The sequence below is a fragment of the Microcaecilia unicolor genome, chromosome 8, assembly GCF_901765095.1.
Source record: "Microcaecilia unicolor chromosome 8, aMicUni1.1, whole genome shotgun sequence".
Classification (NCBI taxonomy): Eukaryota; Metazoa; Chordata; class Amphibia; order Gymnophiona; family Siphonopidae; genus Microcaecilia; species Microcaecilia unicolor.
Genome location: NC_044038.1, coordinates 2,210,216 through 2,228,528, shown reverse-complemented (window position 1 = coordinate 2,228,528; position 18,313 = coordinate 2,210,216). Strand labels below are relative to the sequence as shown.

At 42.5% G+C, this 18,313-nt stretch overlaps 1 protein-coding gene across 4 annotated transcripts in view; it reads left to right on the top strand.

Moving 5' to 3' along the window:
• Window positions 1-4,675, top strand: part of LCMT1 (leucine carboxyl methyltransferase 1) — an 84,783-nt gene extending 80,108 nt beyond the window's left edge. For all 4 annotated transcript variants that reach the window (XM_030211555.1, XM_030211556.1, XM_030211554.1 and 1 more), the window contains 2 exons: window positions 4,036-4,133; window positions 4,439-4,675. In XM_030211555.1, coding sequence (XP_030067415.1) covers window positions 4,036-4,133; window positions 4,439-4,461 — 121 coding nt within the window. In that variant the 3' untranslated portion in view covers window positions 4,462-4,675. The remainder of the gene's footprint in view (window positions 1-4,035; window positions 4,134-4,438) is intronic.
• Window positions 4,676-18,313: the final 13,638 nt, after the last annotated feature.

Below are 18,313 nucleotides of genomic sequence, written 5' to 3'. Positions count from 1 at the left end.
TCTGGATCAGAGGGAGGCTTTTTAAGAGGAAGTTAAAGAAATAAAAAAATCTGTGTGTACATCATCTCACTGACAGGATACAGAAGTGAAACATGGACTGATTCTAAAGAGAGCAGAGGGACATTTTAGCCTTCACACTGGGAATTCGCCCAGCTCTCTCAATCCCAGGCCCAGCACTTACTCTTTTTTTACACTGCTTCTTAAACCCTGCAGTGATAAATCACATACTGTCAATCCCACCTCATTCTGCTCAGCAAGCAGTCTCTCATAATCTGCCAAATTATCCCCAGGGGTCTCTATCTGTCCTTCCCCCCCCCCCCCCCCCTCCATTCCAACAAGTGATTTCCCACTCCAGAGTGCTGTAAGCATTTGTATAAGACACATTTCCGGGTTGTATGGGTACTAACCGGGTTGGGTATGTTTCAATAACCAGGACAGTTGCGAATGGTAAGGATGGTACTCCAGAGAGAGAAGGGAAGGGGATGTTAGGGTGTGTGCAGAAAGGGTTAGCTCTGACTACAAAGGAGAGTGTGGGTGACTCGGCACTTCCCCACCCTCCATTTCTTTTCTCTCCCATTCATATGCCTCTCACTTTCCATCTTTCATTCATTCTCATCTGTCTGCTCAACTTACTAGCCTTGGAGGGCTGGCTAGATTCCATTCTCACCACCACCATCTAGAACCTTCACCATTGGCGGGGGAAGGGAAGGGGCATCCTAAGGAGCTAGGAGCCAAGTCTGTGCTGTCGCTGCTGATGGTAGTTCCTGACCATGTGCTCAGTGGTTGGTTGGAAGTGTACATACGCTGTGGTTCTGGGGCAGTGAATCAGCTGGCCATTCTCAAGATGCAGCTTTTTCAGTGGTGAAAGGCCTGGAAAGCTGTTGTAGCCTGAGGGGCACTGGCCAGTCCTTTCCCTCAGAGAGTTGGGCCATATGTCCTCTTTCCTTCCTTTCTCAGCATGTTCTATCTACCCCTTTACTTTTCCTTGGGTTCCGCAGCCATTTCCCTGCTGGAGTCAGTAGGTCTCCAGTACATTTTTCATAAGAATAGCCATACTGGGTCAGACCAGTGGCCAGTCCAGGTCACAAGTACCTGTCAAAAATCCAAATTTCCTCCTATTTCTTTAAAAGTATTTCCATGTAACTTCATTGAGTGTCTCCTAGTCTTTGTACTTTTTGAAAGAGTAAAAAATTGATTCACTTCTACCCATTCCACAGCACTCAGCATTTTGCAGAACTCTTCATATCCTTCCTCAGCTGTCTCTTTTCCAAGCTGAAGAGCCCTAACCTCCTTTAGCCTTTCTTCATATAATTTGGCGGTTAGCTTGACGGAGTTTAAAAAGGGGTTAGATAGATTCCTAAAGGACAAGTCCATAGACCGCTATTAAATGGACTTGGAAAAATTCCGCATTTTTAGGTATAACTTGTCTGGAATGTTTTTACGTTTGGGGAGCGTGCCAGGTGCCCTTGACCTGGATTGGCCACTGTCGGTGACAGGATGCTGGGCTAGATGGACCTTTGGTCTTTCCCAGTATGGCACTACTTATGTACTTATATGAGAAGAGTTCTATCCCCCTTATCATTTTGGTCGCCCTTCTTTGAACCTTTTCTAATTCTACTCTCTCTTTTTTTCTTTTTTAAATACGGTGACCAGAACACAATGCAATACTCAGGTTAGGTCATAGTAACATAGTAGATGACGGCAGAAAAAGACCTGCATGGTCCATCCAGTCTGCCCAAATTGCCATACTGGGAAAGACCAAAGGTCCATCCTGAAATAGTGGATTTTCCCGAAGTCCATTTAATAACGGTCTATGGACTTTTCCTTTAGGAAGCCGTCCAAACCTTTTTTAAACTCAGCTAAGCGTTATAATATTTTTGGTCTTATTTACCATCTCTTTCTTCCTATTTTTCCTCTCCTGAGCTGACTGAGTGTCTCACAGGATTCCCAGCAGCATCATAGCTGACAGGGCGGAGACAATGTGGAGGGTGTGGGTACCCATATGCACCCCACCTGTGCAGAAGAGGGAGTGTGATTGATATATAGATTGATATATAGATATATCTATATATCAATCTCAATGCAAGGAAAACCCAGTGGAGACAGAGTATTTGGAGAATTTGTGGCTTCTGCTGGGGAAGGTGCCTAGACCTATTTCAGTGTTGTGTGTGTGTGTGTGTATATCTATATATCTATATATATGCATCTAGACATCTTCTCCAGCAGAAGCCACAAATTCTCCAAATACCCTGTCTCCACTGGGGTTTCTTTGAACCACACCTGAGTAATTATAAAATGCTGTAATTGCATGTGAGGGAGGAAATCCACAGAAGGTAAAGCATGAGGCTCCTGCAAAACAGCAAATGAAATCAGCTTCCCCTATTCAGTACATTTCTAAAGGTGACAAGACACATCTGTCAATTTACAAACACTTCTCTAACAACCCCCTGCTACAACCTGAGGTTATGATCTCAAGAGACCTAGATTCTCCCAACTCCCTTGGACATCCCCCCCCACCTAGACCCCCAATAAATGCCTTAAAATGAATTATGCACAGAATGAGCTTTAATCTTGGGGGCCACGGATGTCCACAGGAGATACCTTAATGGAAAGAATTCTCAAGACGTTTTAAATGTCGACTCCCACCAACTGAGCAAAGTTTTGTCTGTGCTGTTTCAAGGTGTTGTGGATCTTATCATCACTCTTATGCCATTGCTTTTATTGTGTCACCAGGAACCATCTTCAGCACTCTTCGAGAGATAAGTTATCATTTTTTAAGCTGTCAGTTTGTAGAGGGTTACAGTGGAATAGCATTGCACAGAGTTGTAGTAAATGCAAGTGGCATTCATGGCTCCAGTTTCTTAGCTAGACACATTGAAAAATGTATGCAGATAAAGGCCGTATAGCCTATCCAGTCTGCTCATTCATGCCATCTACTCTCCCTGTCACTCCCTTAGAGATCCTATGTACTTGTCCCAAGCTCTCTTAACTTCAGATACTGTTTTCGTCTCCACTTCCACCAGAAGGCCGTTCATGAATTCACCATCCTTTCCGTGATGAAGTATTTCCTTGGGTTACTTCTGAGTCTGTCCCCTTTTCACCTTCATCCTGTGCCTCCTTGTTCCAGAGCTTCCTTTCAATTGAAAGAGACTCACTTCCTGTGCGTTTATGCCATATAGATATGTAAATGTCACTATCATATCTCCCCTGTCCCAAACTATACATATTGAGATCTTTGTCCCCATACACTTTGACGAAGATCACTGGCCCCACTGACCATTTTAGTAGCCGCCCTCTGGACTGACTCCATCCTGTTTGTTTAAAGGTGCCTGGCTCTGTAGTATAACGTTTGATAGGTAAATTCTCAATGGATTACTTGTTAAATGTGTCATCAGTATTGTAGGCATCTTCCAAAGTAATTCATTACCTAATTTTCAAATAACCTTTCCCCAGCCATAGCAGATTACCTTGATCAAAATAAACACTAACAGATGGAATTTTCCCAGCCAAAAACAGCAGAGGCCTATTGAGGTCAGCCTTCCTGGGTAGGGTAAGCACAGTTATGCTTCTTCTGATATGATTCACAAGGCAGCAACCGCCTTTCTCATGTGCTTTACCACTTATCTATCTTGTGTGTAGTCATGAGGCCTACGGAAAACCCATCAAGTGAGAGCTTGTGTATTATAACCATCCAGAAAAGAGATGGAAAATGTATTGCTTGCTTGGAAAAAACACTATAACTTTTTGAAACAATAGATAAAATAAGGGCATGTCATGCAGACCCAAGTCTACTGCCTTTGGTTGTCCAGGCACTTTGGACAGATCTACAGTCGGGTAATTCCCAACACACAGAGATTATAAGCAGGTGAATTCTGCAGGACTTTGGAAGCTGGAAGGTTTTACAGGTTTGCTTTGTGAGTCTGTTTTATATTCCCACCTCTTAGCTTTAAGAAGCCTGTTCAGTAAAGCATATTTCGGATAAAACGTTTCCCTGTAGCATCCACATAGGTCTTTCTTTTTTTCTCCTTCCCACAGAATAGAGAAGTTGGAGTTTTTGGATGAAAAGGAGCTGCTGGAACAGTTACTGCTCCACTATTGTGTTAGCTGGGCCACAAAGGATGGCCAGAATCTGGGTAATGTTTTTAGATAAGTGTAATAAACTTAAGGCGGGTGTGAGCTTGTCTTGTCTCACTGATATATTATGAAAGAACTTAATTGCACGGCCATAATCTGGGTAATACTTTTAAGATAAAAGTGTAATAATTTGCAGGCGGGTGTGGGCTGGGCTGTGCTTGTCTTACTGATATTATGGAAGAAAATGAAATGGGCCATTTGTCTCTCTTTACAGCCCTCTTACCCCTCTCCTGGTGGCATTTTGAGAATCTTTAGTGTACCTTAATATGAACCTGCTTACTATTTTAACATTTTCTCCTCCTAGGTCTGGCAGAGATCTCATTTTAATCTTCTTCATTTTGAGGAACTCTCGATGCTGAATATTACACAACAGACTCTCATTTCTACATCTTTTGAGTGGACTACCTGCAGTATTTCCAGTCTGTCCTCATCATTGGTAGTACTATAAAATAATCAACCACCAATTACAAAAACCTCTGACCACTGTTGCTAATGCCTGAATCTGTCATGCTGTGTTAAATAAATCTTTGCTTACTGGGGACTGCTTGCTTCATGCAGTGTACAGAATGATGAGCTGGTCACCCTGCATTGCTTCCTTGCTTTGGTTGAATCCAGTGATTCAGATTATTCAACCTGTCCCCCACTGAAGTGATTCTCTTAAAATGCACTATACTAGCTCAGCCCGGCTGAAATACTGGTAAATGGTTATTTAGGGAAATTCTTCTTGCCCCAGACACTTGGGGAGAGAATACTGTAGATCTGTGGGCAAAGAAATAGGATTTAAGATAATAATGATTAGCAATCTATGTGCAGTACTTGCCTAAACTAACTGTGTGCATGTACTTGCATTGCCTTGATGAGAGGAGAGTGCTTTTGATCATTTTTAAGTAGCCTTAAAAGAAATAGCTAATAGAAAGTGATCACAAGTTTCTTGTCATGTGGTCGGTGCATGGTTCTGGGCTATCATCCTTGGATTCTGGAATCAGAGAGATGTTCAGGAGTCAGAAGATCCCTTCGTTGGGTCCTGGGAGCACTAAGAACAAGTCTAGGGGAAGGAATTCCCATCCCTAGACCCAGGAGAGTCAATGAGCGGAGAATAGAAGCAGCATATGCTCCATCTTGTAAAAGTTTCACTTCCATGAGTTAGCCTTACACATATACTGAAATTAAACAAAAGCAATGTCTTAGTACCACTCATACATACAGCATAATCATAGCCTCCGGCTCTTGCCACGCCATGGGAGAGACAACATAATTGGCATTTCACTGCGGAATAAACAAGCCACCCTAAAATACACAATAGCTGGCTCCCCACCGTGCAATTTGTCTGCCAGCATCGTGCTGAAGTCGGCGACGCCTTTTCACCTGGTTTTTGCACAGTCATCCAATGAGATTCTCGGCACAAAGAATGAGCCAATCGACACGGCTTGGCAAGAGAATTCAGAAAGGCACAGCAGCTCGGTTGGATACTGGGCACCCTGCCAGGACTGCTGCTGACATGTAGTGGCCAGAAGAGAAAACTACAAGCTGTCATCGGTGTGTCTACTGATTCAGCTTGGAGTACAGGCTTGCCCACCGCACACCCATCTTACATTTGTATTAGCTGTGAGGCTAGCTTAACAATTAGAGACATTAAGACGTCTGCCTAGGGCAGAAGTTCTTGAAGGGGTGGCAATCGTAGCTGCAGTCAAAGCAGAATAATAGATCTTGTCGGCCAGCCAAACTGAAAGGCACCAGCCCCTTAGGTTAACCCATAAGGAAGAGTGAGCAGTTTAAAAATAGCCCATTTGCTTGGTTAAATGTGTTTTGGAAATTACCCATAGTGTGTAAAATGAGGTCTGTGTTCTGCCACATGGTCTGTGTGTAATTTTAACCTCTAAGCTGGACATTTCAAGTTATACCTGCTGTTTACAAGGCCTGAGGAGACAATTCATATGGTTAGTGGCTGAATATCACCTTTAGAGATCTAAGCGATGCTGCTCCAGAATTCTATTTCCACTATTCAGATGGATAATTCTGGCTGCCTAACAATTTGACTGAAATCATCCATCCTTTCTGATTGGTCATCTACTGTTGACTGCATTAGTGCTTTTGCATATTGACCTCAATAGGTTGGTATTAAACTCAGTTAAGCATTGTTCTGGGAGGGAGGAGGATGATTGCTTCATTAATGTGTATGTGTGTGTTGGGAAGGGGAGTGGAGCCCTAGGGCCTTGAAAGTTTATTGAGAGGGATGGAAGGCTTTGAACTTCCCTAGAGCACCAAATACCCCTTCACTGCTCCTCAGGCTATCAGTAGCAACGTCCTGCTGTTGGTCAGTCTCACCATCTGAAACTGCCAGGGCGCAGCAGCTTGTGGTATCACTAGTCTGATTATTGGTGTTGGTGTGTTTGGTTGTGTCATTGTTGCAAAATATGTATAAATCCCAAATAGGTTGGCAGCCAGTTGAAAGGAACAGCGTCACAGAAAGGATAAGACATAAAGGAAGGGGACTGGTCTTGAGATTGAGAGAGGGTAGAAATGGGAGAAATAAAAGGGAAGAATGGCTGTTGGATAGAGGTAAGAAAGGGAGCGGAGGTGGAAGGATTTCAATAATGGAAGTAGCTGAGACTGGTAAGAGGAAGGTACATGATGCTGGGGAGGGGGTGAAAGATGAAGGGACATAGGAGGCTGGGGAATAAATGGGAAGAATAGGGAAGTAAGAGTAGGAAATGGAAAGGTGAAAAGAGGGAGACTGGCAAGGGGTCAAAAAGGAATGAAACCTTAGCTATAGGTAGATAAAAAGGCAGATGATAAAAATAAAGAGAAAAAGGTGAAACAAAAGGATTGAGGTCAGAAATAGATATAGGGGAGGCAGGGAAGAAATAGAAAATGGAGATAAAATCCTGGAGAAAACCACCAAGCGGAAGTGGAAAAAAGAAACCAGGAACCATCTGGGAAAATAAAATAACCAGACAACACGGGTGCCTCCTGGTGTGGGGCCATTCTCATGGCATGAGCCCTGCTCTCCACACAGTATTGTACTGCAAACGTTGACTCGGGGATATCCAAATCCCTTGAGCAGGTACTGGACAGTGGTGTGCTGGTGTCCATCTTGCCACCCCACTGCTTGCTGCAGCATTGTGAAAAATATTTGTGCTTCATACCTAGTGGCTGTAGCTTGACCTTAGACCATCCTTGAAATTATCAAACTTCATAGGAACAGTAATATAAGTGGTTGACTAAGTATACCTTTGAATGGCCATGTTTGTACAAGATTCAGATTCCATTTGTCTTTGGCTCGGTGTATTTTGAGGCAATTGGAAATGTTTACCTTCTAGTACTTCAGTGCCCTTTATAGTGAATGGGTTCTTTTATTTCTTAAGTGGATACATATGTCACCTGACAGAATAGCACACGTATGATTCACACTGAAGATTTGCAATAACTTGTATTTGGAATGTATTTTTGGAATATGCAGCAGGCCTTAGGAAGTTCACCTAGATCTTAGAAAGACAGATCTTCAGAGATTAGGTGAGATGGAAGGTATTTTCTCTGTTCAGAAGATAAAATCCTTCTTGTTCCCATATTTGAGCATGTCTAATAATTTTTATTCTTGATGAGCTGTATGGGTTATGGCAGAAGCTGGTTGGTGATGGATGTGACACAGTTGATTAAGGTTTGTTAAGTTGGGTGTGAGGTATGGGTAAAGGTTAAGCCCTAGTTTTGGGTGAGTGGATGAGATAAGGATTAATATGTGAAATACGTATTGTGGTCGTTGTAGGAAGAGCATAAGCATTGCCATACTGGGTCAGACCGATGGTCCATGAAGCCTAAGAGCCTGTTTCCAACAGTGGCCAATCCAGGCCACAAGTACCCAGCAAGATACTTGGTTCTTGTATATTACGGTTGATTTTATGATAATGCTATATAAACAGTAAGCATTTTAAATTTAAAAAAAATCTTGTGAGTTTATTTATTTTTTCTTTAGATTTTTTTTTTTTGTTCTTGATTTATATCTTGCTCTGGACCTGCTCTGGATGGTCTATAAACAGTGCTGTCAACAGCATTACTTGAAACATTATGGATTTCAATTACCAGGTTACCAACATGCCCAAACTGGGTATGAAACCTTTGATATAGAAATCCAAAGGTAAGCAAAACAAATGCTACGAAAAATACGATCTAGACTTAACCAAAACATAACAAAAACAAGAGACCTATTAAGGAGCTAGTTTTCTTATGTGTTAATATGTCTTACACCACTCACTGTGCACAAGTTAAAGTGCACAGATGACTATGCAGACCCAGCCATGTGTGTAGCCAAGCTCATATTTGGATTTAACTGCAATTTTGAAGAAATTCACTCAAGGCAGTGTACAGCAAGAATAAGTAAAACATAAGCAATAAACAAAGCAGTAAAATACAATGTATGGCATAGTATGCAATGTCAATATGATATACAATGAACATTTTAGTAGCATAGGGTGTAAGCAGAGATGGCACACACAGATAAGGTCAGGGGCGCCAACTTTTCAAAATTATTGGGGGTGCTAAGCCCAATGGGTATAACCCTTGCCTGGACAAGGAATTTTCTCAATATTAGGGTTCTCAAACACTCACAAAGCCGGCTCCTATGGAGAATAACAGAAAATAAGGAACTAAATGAAAGGAAGTTGCACATGAGGTCCGAAAGGTGCTTGAATATTATCTTAGCTAGGGCTAGGAGAGGATAAACATGTCCTGCTATAGTTTATGCAGCTGGTGTGTGTGTGTGTAACTGGCAAGTTCGTTACTTCTTCCATGAAAGGCCTGGATGTAGTTTTTGTGCAAGACGTGGACAGAGCTGGAGCAAAGTTGTGAGGTGTATAAAAGACATATCTGCACAGAGTTCATGCAAAATGTTGCACCTGCCTTGGAGCAGGGGTAACTAGGAGTATTTGTAGTTGGTAGTTATCCTAGGCGCTTAAAAAAAACAACTATTAAGGCAATTAGATGCCTCTATTATCTTCTATTCAAATTGTGTATAAACACTTTGTTATAAATGTACTTCAGCTGGGAAAGCATGTGGAGTATATACTTTCTAAGCTCTATGTACAGTGTAGCAAGGTTTATCTCTGGACATCTTTGAGTGGGAAGGGTGGGTTTGCTAATGCTGGTGGGAAACAGCTGGGGATAATTTTAGGCAATCTTATGAGGCAGGAGTGATATGTTTCACTGTGTTTCAGCTTCTATGCTGCAGACGCTGGAACAAATGTATGGGCCACTTTTGGGGGAACTTATTTCTCTGGAACCTCCAGTCCAATCTGACTCTTTTTGTTTTGAATGTGAGGTGTCTCCACCAGTTTGTTTCCCATGACAAAGCTGTGTCCCATTCAGTTACATTTTGGGGGATTTATTTTGCACCTAGACAGCCAAGGCATTCTAAGTACCTTGTGTACTGTTCTAGGCAAAGTATAAAGTAGCTTCAATTGCCAGCTTAAACCATCCTCAAGTAGAAGTTTTACCAGTAGACTCTCAATTCTTCAACAAATCTTTATTATAGTACTCAGAATAAACAAACAAAATCCAACTTACAGTTCAGTTACTTAGACAGAATTGTTGCCTTCTGCATAGAGTCTGCATCTAGCCACTCCAGAGGCAAGGTACTGGCCAGAACCTCAGCCCAGCTGACAGGAAAATCTGTAACTCTCAAAGGGTGAAACTCAGAGCAAATAAAAGGGAAATAACTTGGGGAGATGGTGAAAATTCTTTCGTGGAATTACAGTAAATTAAGGAGGGATCAGTCCTTAGAACAGCTGCTGATCACAAAAGCATGATAGCAAGACTGGGCTCACTCGCAAAACCTGTAGGGGCAGAGAAGGACAGCTGGCCCGAGCTAACAACCAATAGATAAAGCTCACAAGGAATCCACAGTCTTATTGAGATGGACATGGGGAAGCTACTGTTTGCTTTGGGATTGGTAGCACAGAAGGTTAATACTCAGTCCTATCCAAGGAGAGAAAATTGCAGAACTTGGTAAGGTTAATACTCTGTTCTCTCAAAGGAGACATCTGATGATTGGAGAAGCCCAAACCTATGGTTTCAAGGCAAGGAAAGCATTCCTTTGAAGCTGGGTGGCTCTGGACACATCTGAAAATTTCCAAACCTTGACCCCACAGTAAAGAACATCTGTATTCTTTAAGTATAAGGAAAATTCAAAATACACAACTTTCTAGCTCTTTTGAAAATTTCAAGATTATCTAAGTTGAAATGCACATTTATAGAGTCCTTAATTGCTGACACCAAAGTAGCCTGCACAGAGGAAACTTGTGATTCAACAGTTGACAACATTTATCCAATAGTGAAATATTAGTGTCAACATTATTCAATGTATCTACTATTTCATAGGAAAATGTAGCTGTCTGGGGAGTTACAATTTTAAGCAATCCTTCCATTTGGGTAATAACCAACCAGAGATCTTTTAAGGCAATATTGTCCTGTCCACCTTCGGTTGGTGGCAGTTGCAAAACTTGAGGCAAGCTTGTAAAGATAGAGAAGGAATTCTAGTGTCATAATTTTCTAATGATGAACAAGTGGCTAACTATGCCAAAGAATGATTTCCAAGTACAAGAGGGGAGGGAGGAGAACGCTCAGTGGAGTTTAGATGTCCTACCCAGCGAAGAAATCTGTGGCTCAATGGCTTGGGGAACACCCACAGTCACCAAATGTTTATCAATAGGCCTAGCACTGCCACTGGAGTAGGCTTAAGCTTAGCCTTCCATTTCCCCATATTAATACAATAAAAAAGTTATTTTTAAACTCATGGCAAGTTGTGAGACTCCTGTGCTCTGTCAGTGCTCCAAGGAGCTCCCAAGAGGCATAATATGCCCCTTTGGCCATGCCCTGCTAATTTCCATCAGCTCCTAAGCATTTACAGTGCTGCTGCCTCTTAAACCTGCTTTTAGGGCCCGTTGTGTCATAGGGCCAACATTATGCCAGATAGAACTCACACAGGTCTTCTGGGTAGTGACAACAAAACTAATTTCCACCAGTTTCCCTACGTAGTGACTTCTAAGTATTCACTTAATCCCTTTTTTGTCATATTATTAGTTCAACTAAACTAAATGTGCTGCCCTTAGCTCCTCAATTAAATGGAGGATAGAAATTACATATATGAAAAAAAAAAAAACATTCTACTGAACACATAGTGGAGGAGTGGCCTAGTGGTTAGGGTGGTGGACTTTGGTCCTGGGGAACTGAGGAACTGAGTTTGATTCCCACTTCAGGCACAGGCAGCTCCTTGTGACTCTGGGCAAGTCACTTAACCCTCCATTGCCCCATGTAAGCCGCATTGAGCCTGCCATGAGTGGGAAAGCGCAGGGTACAAATGTAACAAAAATAAAATAGATACTATTGGAGATTCTACATGGAATGTTGCTACTATTGGAGATTCTACACGGAATGTTGCTACTGTTGGAGATTCTACATGGAATGTTGCTATTCCACTAGCAACATTCCATGTAGAAGGCTGCGCAGGCTTCTGTTTCTGTGAGTCTGACGTCCTGTACGTACACGTCAGACTCGCAGAAGCCTGCGCGGCCACATTGGTGATCTGCAAGGGCCGACTTCTACATGGAATGTTGCTAGTGGAATAGCAACATTCCATGTAGAATCTCAAACAGTAGCAACAGTGGAGGAGTGGCCTAGTGGTTACAGTGGTGGACTTTTGTCCTGGGGAACTGAGGAACTGAGTGCGATTCTCACTTCAGGCACAGGCAGCTCCTTGTGACTCTGGGCAAGTCACTTAACCCTCCATTGCCCCATGTAAGACGCATTGAGCCTGCCATGAGTGGGAAAGCGCGGGGTACAAATGTAACAAAATTAATAAAGTAAACGTGCTAAAAATAAAGCATCTTGTGAGCCTTGAATGATGAACCAGTAGCTTGATGTTGTAGAGATCCACAGCAATTTCTGTACGAGATCAATTTGATACAAGGAGAAACGGCTTACTCTCACCAGAAAATAAGCATACCACTCTACACCTCACTAAAATTATCACAATTCTTTTATTGAAGTATTTAAATGAAATAGTTCGTTTTTTTTTCTAGTTTATATACTCTAAGTAGCAATGAATGACAATTCTTCCAATCGCTCATCATCCTTGGTGCACTTGAATTTGCTGCTGATAACTCTTCCGACTGACTGCTGACAGTTTGACATTCATGGATTGGGTTGGGGCTCTTCAACGAGTACAGTTTCCAAGCCATTGAGCTAAGCATTCACTAGACTTGGTTTTTGTTTCTGCATGTGATTGGCTGTTGCATCTTTTAGAAGTTATGATTTGTCCAGGACCAGTCATAATCAAGTCCTTGTTTAACCTTGTGGCTCAGAATACTTAACATAGTAACATAGTAGATGACGGCAGAAAAAGACCTGCATGGTCCATCTAGTCTGCCCAAGATAAACTCTTGAATTTGTACCTGTCTTTTTCAGGGCACAGACCGTATAAGTCTGCCCAGCAGTATTTCCCGCCTCCCAACCACCAGTCCCGTCTCCCATCACCGGCTCTGGTACAGACCGTATAAGTCTGCCCTCCCCTATCCTAGCCTCCCAACCACCAACCCCTCTTCCCCCCACCTGCTTCGCCTACTTGTTCATCTTTACCTCCTACGGGTGGTAAGATTGCATTCCATAACTGGAAGGACCTTGGATTTTGACTCTCTTTATACTTGTAATCTCTTCCTATCCAGTTTTACTAGCCTTCAATAAATCCCTGTGTTCACCTATTCTACTGTGAAACAAACATCATCTGAAAGTCCCCTTAGTTACCCTTCTCCATGCTGAGTTCTATTTTCCTTTATTAAAAGCACACTTCTTTTCTTTAACCAACTATTCAAACATTTTTATTTCAGGTTTAAAAACTTCCTACAGAGGTCCCCCTCTTCTTTCATAGAAACATGAAGGCAGATAAAGACCATATGACCCATCCAGTCTGCCCATCCTCTGGAACCCCTAATTCTTTCTGTTCCTAAGCAATCCCACATGCTTATCCCATGATTTTTTAAATTCTGGAACAGTCCTGGAGCCTAACTGGGTTGCATTTCTTAATCTGCAGCCTGAACAAAATGTGTCTTCATCTTGTTTTACTGGGTACTTGAAAGTGAGAGTTGTTATTGGTTAGTTAAGTTTATTATTGCCTTTTATTGGCTAACAGAAAAGAATGGGTAATATATCCCTTAATTAAGAGGTAAGTCGTGGTCGCTAATGATTTGTTCTTGGAGTTGAGGAGTGGCCTGGTGGTTAGCACGGGGGCCTGGGAAGCCAGGGTTGAAATCCTGTTGCTTCTGCTAATGGTCCTTATAGCCTGGGCAAATCATTTTGGCCTCCACTAGACAGAGAAATAACTTGATAACTGTTACAACTCTCCTTGAGCCCAGCGTTGGAAAAAAAGGCAAATAATTGAAATCTCCAAATCCTGGGGTGAAAAAGCTTAGCATTCATTAAGTTAAGTTATAATGTGGTCAATGAATTACTCATACGAAGTACCAGCAAAGGTATTTACAAAGTGTTATAATATCTCCTTAGGCCTCAGTGATTGTATGTTCAGCATAGCCATAAACCATAAAAGCAAATTACTTTGAAATCTGTGTGGAGGGAATGTCATGGATCTCTCCGAAAGAGCATCCAGCCTGAAACAACCAACTGGCTAAAAGCTTTGAAGTCTCTTGATTTATACCACAGAGGGGAACATGTCTTCTATTAAAGATGAACAGAGAGGGAGCATTTCACCTATCCTTCCACTGGAGCACATGATCTACAAGTCAAGTTAAATGCAAGAACACCAAGTGTCCTGAGCTCTTCTGCCTGTTCTCGGCCGTGAACTCTGAAATGATTGCAGTTCAGACACTTAGCTACTTGGAGAATAAATTTCATCGGCAAGAATGAACATGAAAACCTTCAGTTGACAAGTCATCTAGTAGAACCCTGGCCATCTCTCCAGGCAGAAGAGGACACAAGCGAGAGGCTGGTGCTATAAAAAGCAATGGGGATCAGAACTGGAACATATTAAATATTTTTCAAAAATGAAAATCACATTAAAACATCATTTTAAAACAAAACCCAACATAGCCATGTTTTGTCCGCACAGGCAGCATCAGGGGTGAAATTATAAAAAAACAACTGTAAAGAAAGAAAACCATACAATTAGTATTGGATACAGGAATTAGTATACATCCATTCAAACGCATAATCCCCCTCTTCCTCTAATAGGTTGTGTAAAGTTCAGCTTGCGTAAGTTATATAACGTGAGCATGAGGCTTGTGATTGCTGCAGTTATGTGCACATCAGTATTCTATAACTGAGGCACACAATTCGCATGGGACTAGATTCTATAAGTGGTACCAAGAAATCGGCACTGAAAAACTTAAGCTCCCAAGTATTATTCTATAAAAGATCTGCACCCTACATCACTAAGCATGTAAATGTCACCCAGCTTAATGCGCTGGCAATTAATCCCGCTGAAAGCAGCTGTAAACGCTGGCACCTAAGATGGCTATGTTGGCTTTTGTTTTAATATGGTGTTTTTGTTTTAATAGATATTTTTTAATAATTATACCCCCCCCCCCCCCCCCCCCCCCCCATTTTTTAAATTTTGTGCTGTTCTCCATTGCACCTTTCTGGGCTGACTGGATGGGCCATGTTGGTTCTTTGTTTGTTTTGTATCTATGAATTTTTATTGAAAAATTTGTATAACAGAACAGTCAAGATAAAGCACATCAAACAACAACAAGAGCAATTGAACCCACCCTAATCCTCTACCCACCCCCTACCATCTCCCCCACCTTTTAACAAGACTATCAACCCACCCCCTACACTCCCCTTCCCCTCAATAATTACATCTGGTGCTGGGAACAACAAAGCCAAGTGGTCAAAATGGCCAAATCTCTAAGATAAGCCGCCTTTGTCTGCCACTCACAAATAGATGATTTTTGCACTTCTTTAAACACCCATTTCCAGTCACTCTGGATAAGTTCCAGGCCTAAATCCTGACCCCACTGGTCCATAAACCCAAACCTTTTAAAAGACCAATCCCGAAAAAATCTATAAAACAGGGATAGTGCATTTCGCCATACCTCAACATAAATTTTCAAAATGTTCTGTCTCATCTGGGTCCGATTGAAGCCACCCTTGACCCTTTATGTAAGGACATAAGCAAAAACGTCCTCATCAGCTAACCCTGCATTTTTCAACCAGTATGCCGTGGCTGCTACCCAAGTATGCCTCGGGGAATCTGGAAATCACCTCCAGATATCTAGGCAAATCACAAGATGTCCTGATCTCTTCCTCCCACCCCTCCCATTGCCGTGATCTTCAAATTTTGTGGTTACTGGCAGGAATTAGAACAGGCCTTCCTGTGACCAGCCCTGGGGTCCTTCCTTCTGGCAAGACTTCTGTTTGCCGTGCAGGAGGGACAAGGTCGAGGGAAAGCCTCAAGATAGCCGGAGGAAGGCATGTTCTAAGCTGCTGGCAACACTAAATTTGAAAGAGTCGGAGAGAAGAGAGAGGCCTGAGGAGTGAGTGGAGGAAAGTAGGAGAGGACACAGGTTACAGATATATGGGAGGAGGGGAGACGGGCTGCACATGTGGGAGAGAAGGGAAAAGAGGAGACAGGCTGCGCATATGTGGAAGGGAAAAGGGAAGACAGGCTGCATGTGTGGGAGAGAAGGGAAAAGGGGAGATAGGCTGCACATGTGTGGGAGGGGAGGGAAGGGATGAGGGGAGATAGGTTGCACGTATGTAGAAGGGAAGAGATTTGAGAAGAAGGCAGAGAAATTGAAGAAAGCTGAATATGAAAGATCAGAACCAAACAGACGTAGGGCAGGAGGTTAGAAAAGAAATTGCAAATGGAAAGGAGACCCTGGAAACAGAGTTAAGAGCACAGACAGAGGAAAGCAGAACCAAAGATTGGGAGCAAGATGATTGGAATAATAAAATCTCCAGACTACAAAGGTAGGAAAATGATTTTATTTTCAGCTTAGTGACTGAATTATATTGAATTTGAGAATTTACATCCGTTGGCTTTATTTGCACTGTAAAGAAGGACATATTTCGCTAGTGTTGCACGATGTGCAGAGTCTGGTATCTCTGCTTTCAGTTTTTGCATGTATTTTTTGCGGTTCCTTATTTTGTATCAGGTGAAAGTCATGCTCTGCAGTGAAAGATTCTGCTGGCATCTGGTGTCTGTGTCCATCTTGTTCTCGTTTCCCAGTAGCAGGTATACTGGTGTTCCAATGTATTTCAGTCGCATAATTAAATGAATTAACTACTTCTGAAGGTTACAGGTCTGGACAAATCACTCCTTTCTGTACCCTTCTCCACCACCGCTAACTCCAGACTCCGCCCCTTCTGCCTCGCATCACCTTATGCCTGGAACAGACTTCCTGAGCCCATACGCCATGCGCCCTCCCTGCCCATTTTCAAGTCCTTACTCAAGGCCCATCTCTTCTCCCTTGCTTTTGGTGCCTAACCACCTTCCCATTCCTGATACTTACACTGACTACATAGTTTTTACCTTTAGATTGTAAGCTCTCTTGAGCAGGGACTGTCCTTCCCCATGTTTAAACTTGTACAGCGCTGCGTAACCCTGGCAGCGCTATAGAAATGCTAAGTAGTAGTAGTAGTAGGGTGGGGATGGAATGGATCTTAGCGGGGACAGGCAGGTATTGGTTAGATTACAGTGATGTGCTTTGACAATTTTTGCACCTTGGAAATGTGCCGTGAGGAGAAAAAGGTTGAAAATCACTGAGCTAACTCGTAGGTATTTTTCAAATGTGGGAAACGAACCAGTTCCCCCACATCCAGTAACTGATGAAAACACGGTAGACCTTTCTGTTCCCACCTAGAAAATACCCAGTTATACTGCCCTGCCTGGAATCCTGGTTCATATCTAAACAAAGTCAGAAATGAACTCTGGCTCACTATCCCCAGATTCCTCTTTACCCTCTTCCATTCATCCAGTAAATGTCTCACAAAGGGATTGAGGATCCTCCATCGGAATTTGGGACAGCCACAGTCAACCACTTAAAGGTATAATAGAAAAGGTATTTAGTTCTATTACCACTCCACTCTTGTGAGGAGACCCCCCCCCCCCACTCCCACAATTGCCTAAGTTGACCCACCCAATAGTAGCACAGAATATTGGGGACTGCCCCACCACCCCATTCTTGCACCTGCCATAACACCTTTTTTGCTAACCTAGGAGAGCTCCTTCCCCGTATAAATTGAGATAAAATCCCTCTGCAACGCAATGCTGGTCTTTATCTGGCATCATTTATTATGTTGTAATGATTTTATGTTCAACTTGTTCAGTGTGTAGGATTAGTCAGTAGGGTTTAATGAAGCTTTCTATAGCCTCTGTTTTGGAAACTGAACCCCACGGTTGGATTCCTGTCTGACATCGATTTAGGTCAACAAACATCTGACATGACCCTGTGGAAATCAAGAGAGGTTGAGAAACAAAGAACAGGAAATAGTTTCCTCTGAACTCCTGGTCTAGGTCTTGGGTTATCTCTTCCCCTTCCTACAACTTCAGATACTGCCAAACCAGTAACCTTCCAAAGCTGGAATCTGTTCTCGCCTAATATTTGACATCCAGGTACAGTAAACAAGGATTAGAATTAAGAATATTAATGTAAACATCTGTATAAGTCCACAGCACACACACACACATGAGCAGCACACACATAAACACACATAGAGACTCGTACACATACAGATTCACACATGAGCAGCACACATACAAACACATGTACAGACTTCCACACATACATACACAAATGCACACATAGAGACACACACACACATAGACTCGCATACATACAGACTCACACATGACCAGTACACACAATCACACATAGAGACTCGTACACACACAGATTCACACATGAGCAGCACACATACAAACACATGTACAGACTTCCACACATACATACACAAATGCACACATAGAGACACACACACACATAGACTCGCATACATACAGACTCACACATGACCAGTACACACAATCACACATAGAGACTCGTACACACACAGATTCACACATGAGCAGCACACATACAAACACATGTACAGACTTCCACACATACATACACAAATGCACACATAGAGACACACACACACATAGACTCGCATACATACAGACTCACACATGACCAGT